Source organism: Vitis riparia, chromosome 19 (genome assembly GCF_004353265.1).
Source record: "Vitis riparia cultivar Riparia Gloire de Montpellier isolate 1030 chromosome 19, EGFV_Vit.rip_1.0, whole genome shotgun sequence".
NCBI lineage: Eukaryota > Viridiplantae > Streptophyta > Magnoliopsida > Vitales > Vitaceae > Vitis > Vitis riparia.
Window position 1 is genome coordinate 8674219 of NC_048449.1, and position 12713 is coordinate 8686931.

The 12713-nt window shown below is 34.5% G+C and overlaps 1 protein-coding gene across 1 annotated transcript; it reads right to left on the reverse strand.

Annotated features, from left to right (window-relative positions):
* Positions 1 to 8171: 8171 nt before the first annotated feature.
* LOC117908145 (tabersonine 16-hydroxylase 2-like) lies at positions 8172 to 9033 on the reverse strand. Its single transcript, XM_034821809.1, has 3 exons — positions 8902 to 9033; positions 8667 to 8841; positions 8172 to 8479 (listed from the first exon to the last, which is right to left on the reverse strand). Exons 1-3 carry the CDS (start codon positions 9031 to 9033, stop codon positions 8172 to 8174), a joined length of 615 nt encoding a protein of 204 aa, XP_034677700.1.
* Positions 9034 to 12713: the final 3680 nt, after the last annotated feature.

The window sequence follows — 12713 nt, forward strand, 5'->3', positions numbered from 1 at the left end:
TTGTTCAATCTCCTCATGAACTGGTGTCTATAGTCTAGTAAGGTGAAAAGTATCAACTTTTCAATACTACCTCTGCTATCCTTGAATTATAGATCATTCTACTATGTGTACAACTAAAATGTCTTAGCTTTCCAAGAGCTAATGTCAAGATCCACTTAAAGAACTACTATGGTCATAGTTTTCATGAACACATCTCCTTAGGATCACCCAATGGGACACTCTATCTCAATCCCATGAGATATTGTGGTGCCTTAATTGAGAATACATATTTCTATAATCTTTTATCGATTCATATGGAATATATGCTCAGTTTACGATCTCACTCATAGGTCAAAGTCATTGTTAACTTTAGCACAAGCTCAATATTCTCTCAAAGTTGAAAAACAACACAATGAAGCAGTTTAATGAGGTCATGACCATTTAATAGCCTTAAGTCATGACTCATCGTAGGTCATGTCCAATGTGTAACCATACACACTAATGCACTCACCATGGGATACTCATCCCAATAGTTAAGTCTAACCATCCCTCTAATTAGAAGGTGGTGCTACAACCTATAATAGGTTGTCTAGACCCATAAATTGGTTTTAAACAAGTCATCTATTTATAAGGAACTCATGACTTGGATTTTTTGTGTAACTCCTAATACAGCCAAATCACAATGCAAAAGATGATAGGTGAGAATGTTTATAAAGTGTAATGCATGGAATAAGAATAAATAAAAGTGAAATTAGAATATCATTAAATAAATAATGAATTCCAAATTTGTTACATCATGTCATACTTTCAAGGGCTCTAAGTAACAATATCGCTTAAATGAAATCTTTTTCCTTAGATGTCTAAAAAAGTAGTATTGAGAAAAGGTAACTCCAAACCTAAAGAGTAACAAACCCTTCTTAGAGTCTTGTGATAAAAAATAAAAATTGTTTGTTGGGATAACTCTCAAAGAGCCAATTTTTGTGTGTTTGAGGCATATATGACAGGCTCACTCCTTGAGCTTGCCTTAAAAAAATTCATTTTATTGTGAGAATTTTATAGGACTAAGGACTCTTTGCACACTTTCCAACACTTCATGAGCAGATAATAGATAAGTAAGGGATGCTATCACCAATGGCATACTAAGTAAGAGCTTGAAATTGTGCACTAAGTAGGGATTAACAAGAATAGTGCACCCTGAGGGCAGTAAGCCATAGTGAACACTTGGAGAAGTGCTCTAATAGCACAACGTTAAGTGGTGGTGTGGATTGCACACTTAAGGGGGTGTGGATTGCACACTTAAGGGAGCACTATTTTTCTTGCTTAAGGCACCCTTCTCAAATTATGCTAGGGTCTAATAATGCACTTTCCTTATACCATCCAACAGTGGAGCACTTCCTATTGCATACCAAAGGAATTTCCATCAAATTGTACACCACTCAAGCATATCGAGAAGTAAGCACATTTTATCCCAACTTGCACAGTGTTTAAAGAACCAACAACTCATAAGTGTGTTATTCATTCCACAATAAATCAACCACACATCAAACATCATTGTACAATTTTTTCAAGCAATAAATCAACGCACTACCTTCCTTAATAAAGCGTCTTTTTTTCTTCATCATAGAGCCCATGTTAAAGCTTAACTCGATACATTGCCTTGATCACTTCACTTGCGTACAAGTTATATCTCCCATCTTTGTGCACTCATCAGGTTGCACACCAAATATCACTCTTAAAGCTCTTAAACATTCCATCATTCGTATCATCATGTTGTCACATTGAAAAAATAAGAGGTGTAGTCACCACTCACACCAAGTTGACATCTTTTGATTAAGGCGACCACACTATTACATCACCAACATGGGGAAGAGGCGTAGCATAGAAGGGATGGCTTTGGAGCAATTATGAAGAGAGAGATTTTTTTGTTTATAAATAAAAGAATTGTAAATAGTAAAGTTCTCTTTTTCTAAAGGAGTTTTCTTAGAGATGACACCCTGCCTCTTAAATGAGAGAGACAATCTTTTCCTCTGGAGTAAAGATGTTAGGAAAATAAGTTAATTTGTTTTTATTATTGTTTTTGTTGTTTCTTTTCTTAGTGTAACTTGTTTTTAATTTTAGTAAAGTTCACATTTCAATTTTTATGTTTCTATCTTTTAGTTTATGTTTCTTTCCTATTTTTTTTTTTTTTATGTTTCCGCTTTTGAGTTTCTAGAGATTGTGATCTCCTACCTTAGTTTGACGCACCATGGTTTAGTTATTTATGGTTGAAAAAAACCCTATCGAGGTTTGTGGTCACAATAACCAAAATAAGCCTCCATGGGCTAAAGTTAGTGGTTACGAGAACCAAAAAGAGTAACCAGAGTTAGTGGTTACAAAAACTAAAATGAGTAACCATAGTCATGAGTCTAATAGACTAGAAACAGGCTTTTTGACTTGAGAGTAAATCCATCTAAATTATCTAATTTCAAATACCAAAAAAAGCAATTAGACTAAGTTGAGCTTCCATTGAAGTGGTTGATTCTCTTATTGATTGGTGCCCTACTGTTGGTGTAAATCTCCCAGTTGATCTAGAGGCCAATAGCACTAGATTGGGACCAAGCATCTAAGTTGAGCCTGAGAAAAGAAATTTCAATGACTTTTCTTTTTAGAAGTTTGCATTTATTTTCTTTTCAATTCCTAGGTTTTCCACCACTCTTAAAAAAAATTACAAAAATATGTTTCTTCTCCTACACTCATACCCAAATGTCCTACATCTAGTACTGTTAATCCTAAACTCCCTATGAAGACAACCTAACTGTTATACAACCATTAGTTCTATTTGATTTTCTTTCGTTTAAGAACTAAGAGTGATAACGACTAATCCGGTTTAAAGTTTTGTTCCTATAAAACCTCATTGTTAAAATTAATTTTAGATTTTGTTTTAAACCAAAGAACATCAAACCATCCTACATCATGCACTTAACTAAATGCTTGTCAAAATAGCTAACATAGCACAATTTTCATATTTTTGCAGCCCTTAAGGACTTTAAACCTAAGAATGTATCATGCCCCTTCTAGATTTTCACCTAGAGCTAAGTAGACAACTACATCTTGACTAATGACAATATCCCTACATCATTCTCAATGAATAAATTATCATCCACCCACAATGCTTTTTGACACCCTCTTGAACACACAAAACCTTTTTGCTATCAAAATATCTAGTTGCATCATATAGATGTTAACATCAAGATGCCTATTCAAGAACTCCATCTTAATATCTTATTGTTATATATAATAAATAAGATACACTACAATGGATAGGAGTACTATGATGGATTTTTTAGTATGGCTATGGTGAAAAGGTTTCCCATAGTCAAAACAATGTTTTGAACTATAACCTTTAGCTACAACCTTAGTTAAATAAGTCCCAAACCTTCCATCTACTCCTTTATTCCTCTTGTAGACCAACTCACACCAATAAGTTTTATCCTTTAAGGTGCTTTTATAGGAACTTAAACTATGTTAGAATACAAAGATTCTAACCATCCTTTCATAGCTCCTTGCCAAGTATGAGCACAAACACTGCTCATTGCTTCATCAAAATTTGTAGGATACAAGTTTTCCACTATGATGAGACATTTGTGCACTAGAAGTATCAAGAATGGCATGTGTTTATACCTCTGGATCCATACTATCACGTGTAATATGGGACCTTCTAGTATTCTCCAATCTATATCACTTTTTGTAACAACCAATACCTTCTAATGATCCTAACTATAAAGTTAATAACCCCAAAATCCTTTTGGATATCCTATAAACTGATATGTCTTTGATCTTACTTACAACTAGTCTACCTTTGAGTTTAGTAAGAATGTGTGGTATTTCCATATGTGAATGTCATAAACTAAGTTTACAACATGTCCACATCTCTTTAGAAGTCAAAGATGCCAACCTAGTAATGGAGGTAAGATACAATCACCAAGGCATACTCTAAATGGATAATGGTAGTGATAAGAAACCAACCATTAATCTCACTATATTATACATTCATCAAAGTTCTATTTCTTATTTCTATTATTCCATTTTATAATGGAGTCTCTAAGGATATAATTTCATGCTCTTATTAAAAAAATCGAAGATGGTAAACACTTTGCCTCAATCTAATTGAAGTGCATTGATATGTTTACCCAATAAGTTATTTGATTTCATCTTAAATTCAATTAATTTATCTAAGGCATTGGATTTCCTATATGCTAGATGCACATATCCAAACCTAGAGTATTCATCAATTAAAGTGATGAAGTACTCATACCTTCCCATGTATGAACACTAAAAGGTTCACACGCATGAGTATGCACTAACTTCAAACATTTCTTGACTCTATGTGTTTTAGCAATAAAGGGTCTCTTGGTCATTTTACCCAATAGACAATATTTACAGGCTGGAAGATCCTTTGGAATCAAAATGTCCAAACTTAATCGGTCTTTGGATCCTGTTTAGATCAATATAACCAATACTTTAAAATCCAAATTTTTAATTAGTGGGAAGTTTTCTCATTTAGTAAGATCTTACTATTCTCATTACTTGAAAAAGTGAGAATGGAGTCTCACATAAAAGAAGTAATACCTCATACTAGCTTGTATAACTAACCTTGCAATTAAAGCTAAGATGAGTACAATCTCATCATATAACTTTTTCACTTGTTGAAAACCCTGTAGAAAACTACCAATAGTGGATCTAGAATCTATCCACCATAATTGATGAAATCCACCCCTACATTTTCAATAGTGAGAATATGATGTATATCTTCATTTCCTTAGGTAGTTTAGGCATTCTTTTTCAGTATCCCAATAAAGATTACAAATGAATCATTGCCCCTGAACTTGCTATCCCATTCCTTCTCTTGAACTTTCCTTATTTTGCATTGTTGTTCTTCTTCTTAGTAAAAGAACCTGAAAACTATGAACACCCTCCTAATCTTTGAGAATCTCCTTAGCTATCTCTAAGGAATCTAACATAGGAATGGAAATTTCATGGGTTTTTCGACTCACCCGCCCCTATTAGAACGGGTATGAGAGCATAGAAATCGAGGATGGGACGGGTTCAAATTATTTTTTAAAACTCGAATCGGGTTTGGGGTGAGATCGGGTTTAGTAATAATATGCCCCACCTCGACCCGAATATGAAATTACAAGTTTACCCCTCACCTATAAATATTTGCTTCTTTTGATCCTTTTCGGTCTTCCTCTCTCGTTTTAAGGTTCTCGTTCCTCTCTATCATTAGGGTTGTTGTTCCTCCCACTCAATATAGAAATCCATCAGATAATCCATCCGAAAATCCATTCAATAATCTCATTTCCTCCATCTCCTCTTGATTCATCCTTGTTTATCTCATATTCACAACCACTAGCAGTCTAATCAGTTTATGCTACTGCCATTTTTTCCGTTGGAATCGTTTTAGGTATTTTTTTCGAATGTTGATTTGTTTGGTTTGGGGTGTTTCTTTGTCAGTTTCTGAGCAAAAGATGAGAGATTTGTTGGTGATATTTGGGATTATCCTTCTTATTGGGATCATTGTAATTACAGCTTAATCAGAAAATTTGGAAAGTCCAAACGTACAACAGATCTGTAATCTGGTGGCAACAAGGTGTGATATTTTTGCTAATTTTTTTTTTCTCATTTCAGCATGTTGCTCATGTGGAACTTAGTAGCTGTCAAGTCCCAAACCCCAATAGTCAAGAATACATGCATACACAAGGTGCTCAGTTCAAGTTTTTTCCCCTCTTTTTGGGCAACACAAGGTGCATACACATACCCGGGTCAGGATGGGTCAGGGATGAGATTTTAATTATAACTTCAAAACGGGGATGGAAGTGCATATCCCACCCCCCTTGGCCCTGGGTTTGGGACGGGATGGGAAATAACCATATATTTTGGGACGGGAATGGGATAGGGCTGACCTGTCCCAAACCCGCCTTGTTGTCATTCCTAATCTAACAAGGCCTCTAAAATCACATGAATCTTAGTGTTCATAATCCTAAAGGAAACTCAACTAGTTGACTTGCCCTTATCACCAAATAATCTTTGCAATTTTAAAGGGAATATCATAGTCATGACAATAGACATGTGTTGTTATTCCAACACATTATGCAAAGATCCAAGTATGAGACGCTTAGTTTTCTAATCCATCTTATACCATCTTTGATCTGCCTCTCTTCCTTTCTGTTAGGCTTCTCAATATAATTTTTGCAAAATACTAAAATGTAGTTGACTCTTTGTAATGGAATGTTGAGTCAAGTTCAGAATTGGATTTTGAATGAGTCAATATTTTCATATGGGTCCAAGTGTTTCATACTTGAGCTCACATTACTTGGTGACACGTTACTTTAGGCTACATTTGGTTGGCTAGATTAGAGAAAGGATAGGATATAGATATCCTAGGATATTATTTCCATAGGATATCTTATCCTATGCTAATGTTTGGATATGTCAAGGAATTAAAGGCCAGATAAGATAACATATTCATTCTAATGTTGGGATATGTCAAGGAATTAAAGACATGATTATAAATTATATCAGTTTTAATGTTTAGTTACTTGATGTAAGGATTGAACATGAATATAATATTTTTGAAGTTTTTCAATTATATCATTTTTTTAAAAAAAAAAAAATATTTGCAATATCATCCTTCTAAATATAAATAAAAATATATATTATATTTAATAAAAAAATATATATTCAAATATGAAATTTCTCATAAAAAAAATTAATAAGTCAAGAACTACAGTTTCATTTTCTCAAAGCATAGATACTCTGTTTGCAGTATAGAAAATGATATAGAAACACATCCTTGAGAATATGGGTTACAAACACCATTTTTTTTGTTTTCTATTTACAGTATAGGAGTATATTGTAGCACATCATTCTAAATCCAAGCGAAACACCATACCTTAATTGCGGCTACCAATTGCTATTGTCGCAACTTTGACAATCTAATGGGAAGACTAAATTGGATGCATAAAGCTTAAGCACACTATATATCAAAGCCATTATATCAATGTATATCAATTGATATATCAAAGCTCAGTGTTAAATTGGCAGCCTCCCACCATCAACATCAACATTATCTCTGGCCCAAGCACATTGAGCTTTGATGGTTGTTTACATCAAAACAAAGGAATGGGAAGCAAGAATTCCATGGTTGACCCATCTTTTTTCATTCCACAAGTGATCTCGCAATTGATATTAATAAAAATAACATATCAATCAATTAATCAACCTTAATAACAATTCAATCTAAATGGTTGTTTCTTCAGCAAATGTTGTACTTAATATAAGATGAAGTTCTTCACTTGGAAAGGAGGTTCTAAAACCAGGCTGTCTTGACTTTAAATACCTATTATCTGTTAACACACCAAAGGACTAAGTTAGGCTGAGGGCCAGTAGGCATCTTGTTTATGTCTGCAAAAACCACTTTCTTCGCTCCGGATTCTTGGAATGAAAATCTCTCGGGATGATCTTTTATCATTATATATTAAATTTCCTCTACCTCCTGCACCTCTTCTGCTTTCTCGTCCACTTCTACCACCTCAACTTGAGTTAGCGCTACTTCTATTGTTTGAAGAATTCTTTTCAGCATTTTTAGAATTGAAATTCATCTTAAATTGAAAGCCACTTTCAACAGAATTTTCAGAATGTCTCAACAGTCTCTGCTCGAAGGATTTTAGAGATGCAAATAACTGAGAGAAACCATTTGTTTCTTCAATTACAGCAACAATCACATAAAATTTTTCCAGAGAACTAACCTAGATTTTCTCTGTCACTAATGTCTTCTCAGTAAGTCGTCATCTGATTTATTAACTCTAACAATTTAGAAAAGAACTCTCAATTAGAGTCTCATTCTCCTTCATCCTCATATTCTCTTGACTCCCTCCTTAGAGTTTGTAATTTCAAAAATCTTGTTTTTTGATCTCCTTGGAACTCTTGTTGAAGATGTTCCAAGCTTCCTTAGCCTTTGAAGCCTTCATGATTCTTGGAAAGATATTATCTCGTTGAATGAATAGAAAGGCTTCTGAATCCTTTTTTTCTATACTCTTTTGGTTGTTCTTTTTGAGCTAGAGTCAGGGTTCTGAACCGAATGGAATGTAATCAAAGTTAGTCCCCTTGTGATCAACTAAACTTTTAAGGAATATCTCTCTGGGTTGAAGCTGTCAGGTTGAGTTCAATGCCTCCATCTCTTCCAGTTGCCCATGCAATAACAAAGACATTGGATTTAATGGTATCTCATCACATCCATTAATCTCAAATCTCTCTCCACATTCTCTTGGAAGCAACAAAGGAGCAGGAGGGTGCAATCTTGGAGTCTCTTTGACAACTAACTTCAAGATTTTTAATTCATGAATGCCTATGTCATCAACTTCCCCTTTTGTCTCAAAGGTCTGCCTCACCTCAGCCTGGGCCTTTTTCATTATTTGAGGGTTTTTCAGCATTTCTGACATTACCCGATCTACCATTGTTCCTGAAATCAGGGTTGATGAACTCATATTAAAACAATTACTAAAGAATAGTTTTAGTACAAGCAACAGACAAGAGTTCAAGACGATAAAAATAAAGCTTTTGGAAGACGCCTTATAAGTGATCATATATATATATACACATACATACATATAAACATGCATGCAGAAACAGCAAGTACAAATACTAACCAAAAACCACTTTTATGTTGTCAGTAAGAAAAATTAATGGCGGATTGGAAGTGAAAAGCTCCTTAGCAAGATTGATTGGCGACCTTATGTTCAAAGAGATTGATCTAACAAGACCTGATACCTCTTCTTCCCTGATGGATTGGAAGAATTGGACAGATTTTGCAGTAAAAAGCTCCTATATCCAAAATTTTCAAACATGAGGCCTTTGAGAGATGATGATTTGGGTTTTGATTACCCCTTTGGCAGTTTCTGGGGAAGAAACAATAATGGTGGAAACTTCACCAAGTTGTAAGTCCATCAAAGGTCCATGTTTCTTAGCGAAGTCCCTCAGGGCATGGTGGGGTAGGTAGCCAATAAGTTGGTGCATGTTTCCTATTAGCAAGGTGTAACCTCCATGGCACAGGAGGTAAATTTGGAGCCAAATTATTGGTTTCGAATCCCTTCCGTATTTTTAGTACAAGATGAAGGAGAGGAATGTGGATTAGAGTCCTGTTATGGCTGAAGCTGCATTCATCAGCTTTTATATGCCAGTTTTAAAACCATGGAGTTTTCAAATGCAAGATTCTCTTTGTTTGTGGTTTCTAGTTACCTAGATACACAAGTAAGAGAGGGGTTCCAGTTTGATGTTATCCCCAGATATGAGAAGATAATCTGAATGCAGAAAGCCATAAAGCCAGCCTATATTGAACATTAACATGGAAAGCCTGAACTAGAGTTGGCACTAGAATTAGAGTAGCATGGATTTTAAACTGTGGTAGGATAACAGAAGGCATGAATAGGGCAAGGCAAAGAAACGTGAAGAATTTAGATGTGGAAACCTTGAGGATAAAGCTTGGAGTTGGCTCTATGATATAAAGTTGAGATAAAAGACAAATAAGCATGAAGAAGCTACAAGAATTCAAAGGATGGTGATTTACCAAATGGGTCTCACCATTTCAAGGGCCAATGGCTCCCTATCAATGAGCCAAGTCTGAGATAGAAAAAGATATCAACAGATTCAAAGCAGAGTGCTTGCATAATTTCATCTTCTTAGTTTAATATATACATTAAAAAAAAAAAAAATCACAAGCTCAGCAACAGCAAATAAGTATTACTGTCCCACATGGACATTGCATTTTAGATACATAAAATTGAACAAACAAAATAAGCATCTTGTGTCTTGTCTTTGAAGCCTTATTCAACAGGCAAAGGGCAATAAGCAATGGAAACTAAGTACAGATCTTCTTGTCTTCAAATGTTGTGCCAAAGCCCTCAATCATCTTTTACCTTGTACCCTGTGCCTTGTTTTCAATCATTCTTGGGTTTTCCAGCATTTTAGCCATTGCACATTCCACAGCTGTAGATAATGTCTCACTCCCAGCAACAAAGAGGTCCTCAAATGGGATTATGTGGTTTGAAACTTTGCATTTTACAGAAATTGAAGTATGTTTATTACTGGAGCTATAAAAACAAGATACAAGTAGAAACTAAGCATGCTAACCATGACAACTGCTGTGATGTTGTTAGTTGCGAAAATTTCTAGTGACCCCTGTTCTGAAATTTTAGAAGTGCATCTATCAAGTCTTCATCTGCTTCACCCTCACAGGTCTATGTTGTTGCATTTCTAGCTTGATGTTCATTGTTGATACTCTCAACTATTCTGCCAATTCTTTTTATGAATGTTTTCAAGTTTATATGTTCCCCCACAGACTACAAGAAGAATTTGTTGGAAGGGAACACATTGGCAATCCTAAAACCCCCTCCTGCCTCTGCAAGTCGTTGACAATTTCTCAGAATGCTTCTTAGTGCTTGCATTTCTAATGGAAAGCTGCCCTCATAAAGATGCTAAAAAAATGTCAATGAGAAAATATTCTAAGATTGATACAGTACTTGCTGCAAGAATAGGACCTCTGGGAAAAGATGAGATCCATCACCTCTTTTCCAATCTCAGGTAAAGAAATGACAGAAGTGGAAACTTAACGTTTCTCAGGCCGTGATGAAGTAGACAGCCAACAAAGTGGTGCATGTTGCCCAGGCCCAAGGGATGAATTTGGCGTCTGAATTGTTGGTTTTTGATTACTTTCCTAATTTCACTTCCATGCGGATAAAGAGCAGGAAGGTGCAAATGATAGGGAAGGAGGGCCATAGGAGCTCCATGAGGAGAATGGAGATCAGTGTGGAGAAGACTCTAATTGGCTGGCTCATTGAAGAAATTAGGCATAGGAGTTTCCCTAGATTCTGTGTCTTATAGTCTTGTTTTCTAGCTGTATGGTATCTCTCTATTATTAATAAAGAAGCCTTGGTTGATAATGTTAACCTATCTGAGATGAAGCAGTTGGAATGTCTATTATTAATAAGATATTTAAAATATAACCAACACAATAATTCTTGCTCATCCCTAAGCAACTTCAAGAAAATTGCCATTACAGCTCGATGGAGCAAAGAAAGAAAAATGGCATTTAGAGTCTATTTAGTAGTGTTTTTAAAAAAAGCACTTCTGAACTAAAAAGTATTTTTGAAGAAAAAATCATGCAATTAAAGTCCATTTGGTAGTGATTCTAGAAAGTACTTTTAATATTTTTAATACTTTAAATTTTTTATCATTCAAGTGTTAGCAATGCTAAAAACGTTTTCTAGAATCACTCTCAAACACACTTTTAGTAAAATTTATAAAACACTTTTAAAAAGTTGAAAAATCACATATAGTACTTCTTGAAGAAATATTTTTAAAGAAAACATTTCCACTGTAAAAATACTTCGAAGAATTTATCAAAAAAATAAAAATAAAAACACTATCAAACGCACTGTTAAAAGATTCACAGAAAATAATTTATCTGGATTCTGAAACTACCCCATATTTTCAGTTTTACTTATTACCTTCTATCTATATAAACTTAAATAGAAGTTAAAAAATAAAATAAAAAAATTAAAGCAAAATGACACGAAAAGGAAAAAAAAAAAAATCACCTAACAATTAATGCAACAAACAAGGAAATGGATTGCTTGAAAGTTCATAAAACAGTTCCAATGAAATAGTATTTATAACTTTGAATATTATTTAAAGTATGAATTGGAACACTGTAGTTGGACGACTTATTTTGGAAGGTTGAGCAGAGGCGCACTCTGTCCACAATGGCAACAAAAGGCTTAATTCCAGTAGATGTCTGCCTAAAATAAAGCTGCTTAAGATGCAAACAAAGATACTCAAACCTAGGGAAAAGCTTCCATATACGAACAGGCTTGGAGCGTGCTGTCTAAGTTCAGCGTATATTATCCTAGGCCTAATCTTCTTGTTTAGTATATATTTCTTTTGTTTTGTCACTTATCAAAATATATATATATATATATTTTCTTTTGTTTTGTTATGAGAAGAGGATAACTTCGCATGGACCCTGTGTTCTTTTCCTCCCATGAATGAAGTTTCGGCCTTTTATTCCAAAAGAAACCAAGAAAGGGGAGGAAAACAGACACAATTGCTCATGCCTTGTTCACATATAAAAATCCAGGGAGAATTGAGAATTCCAGTAGAAATGGTATCTTTTCATCTGCTGGAATCACTCTATTACATAAAGAAACATGCCATCATTTCCATAACTCCCATTGATGGCGATGACTTTACATCAGCAAAAGCTCTAAATCATGAACTGATGGCAATGATAAATCAAGGATTATATACCAAGTTTAGGGATATACTGATTTTTATGTTAATGAAGTCAAGTATCTCTCTATTAAGTTATTTGATGCCTCATTAGGATGACCATGAGTAGCAAACCTTTAGTACATCACTACATTGTTCCATCAATTTCTACAGCAGTTGTCCTTAACTAGAAACAGAGATTTGAATAAATTTTCTATCCCTCTTCTAAATTCATCACCAGATGTCTACTCAAGCTCTTCTTACTTAGCTGTCTATCAAGAAAAAAAGAAAAAGAAGAAAAGGAGCTCTTCTTAGTTAGCTCATCTTACATGATTTAAGAAATAAAACAAAAAATATGACAGAAGACTTCCTCAACTTCCATAATTGAATTTCCTAGAGTTCTTTTACTACCTTCCACCAAGCATTTCACT

Bases quoted from the DNA above. Each gene is read 5' to 3' on its own strand.
- LOC117908145 (XM_034821809.1), bottom strand. From the start codon at position 9,033: ATGCACCAACTTATTGGCTACCTACCCCACCATGCCCTGAGGGACTTC. The intron at 8,842-8,901 runs GTAATCAAAACC...TTTTGGATATAG, and splicing joins CCCCAGAAACTGCCAAAGGG to GAGCTTTTTACTGCAAAATC. The intron at 8,480-8,666 runs GTTAGTATTTGT...CCCTGATTTCAG, and splicing joins CAACATAAAAGTGGTTTTTG to GAACAATGGTAGATCGGGTA.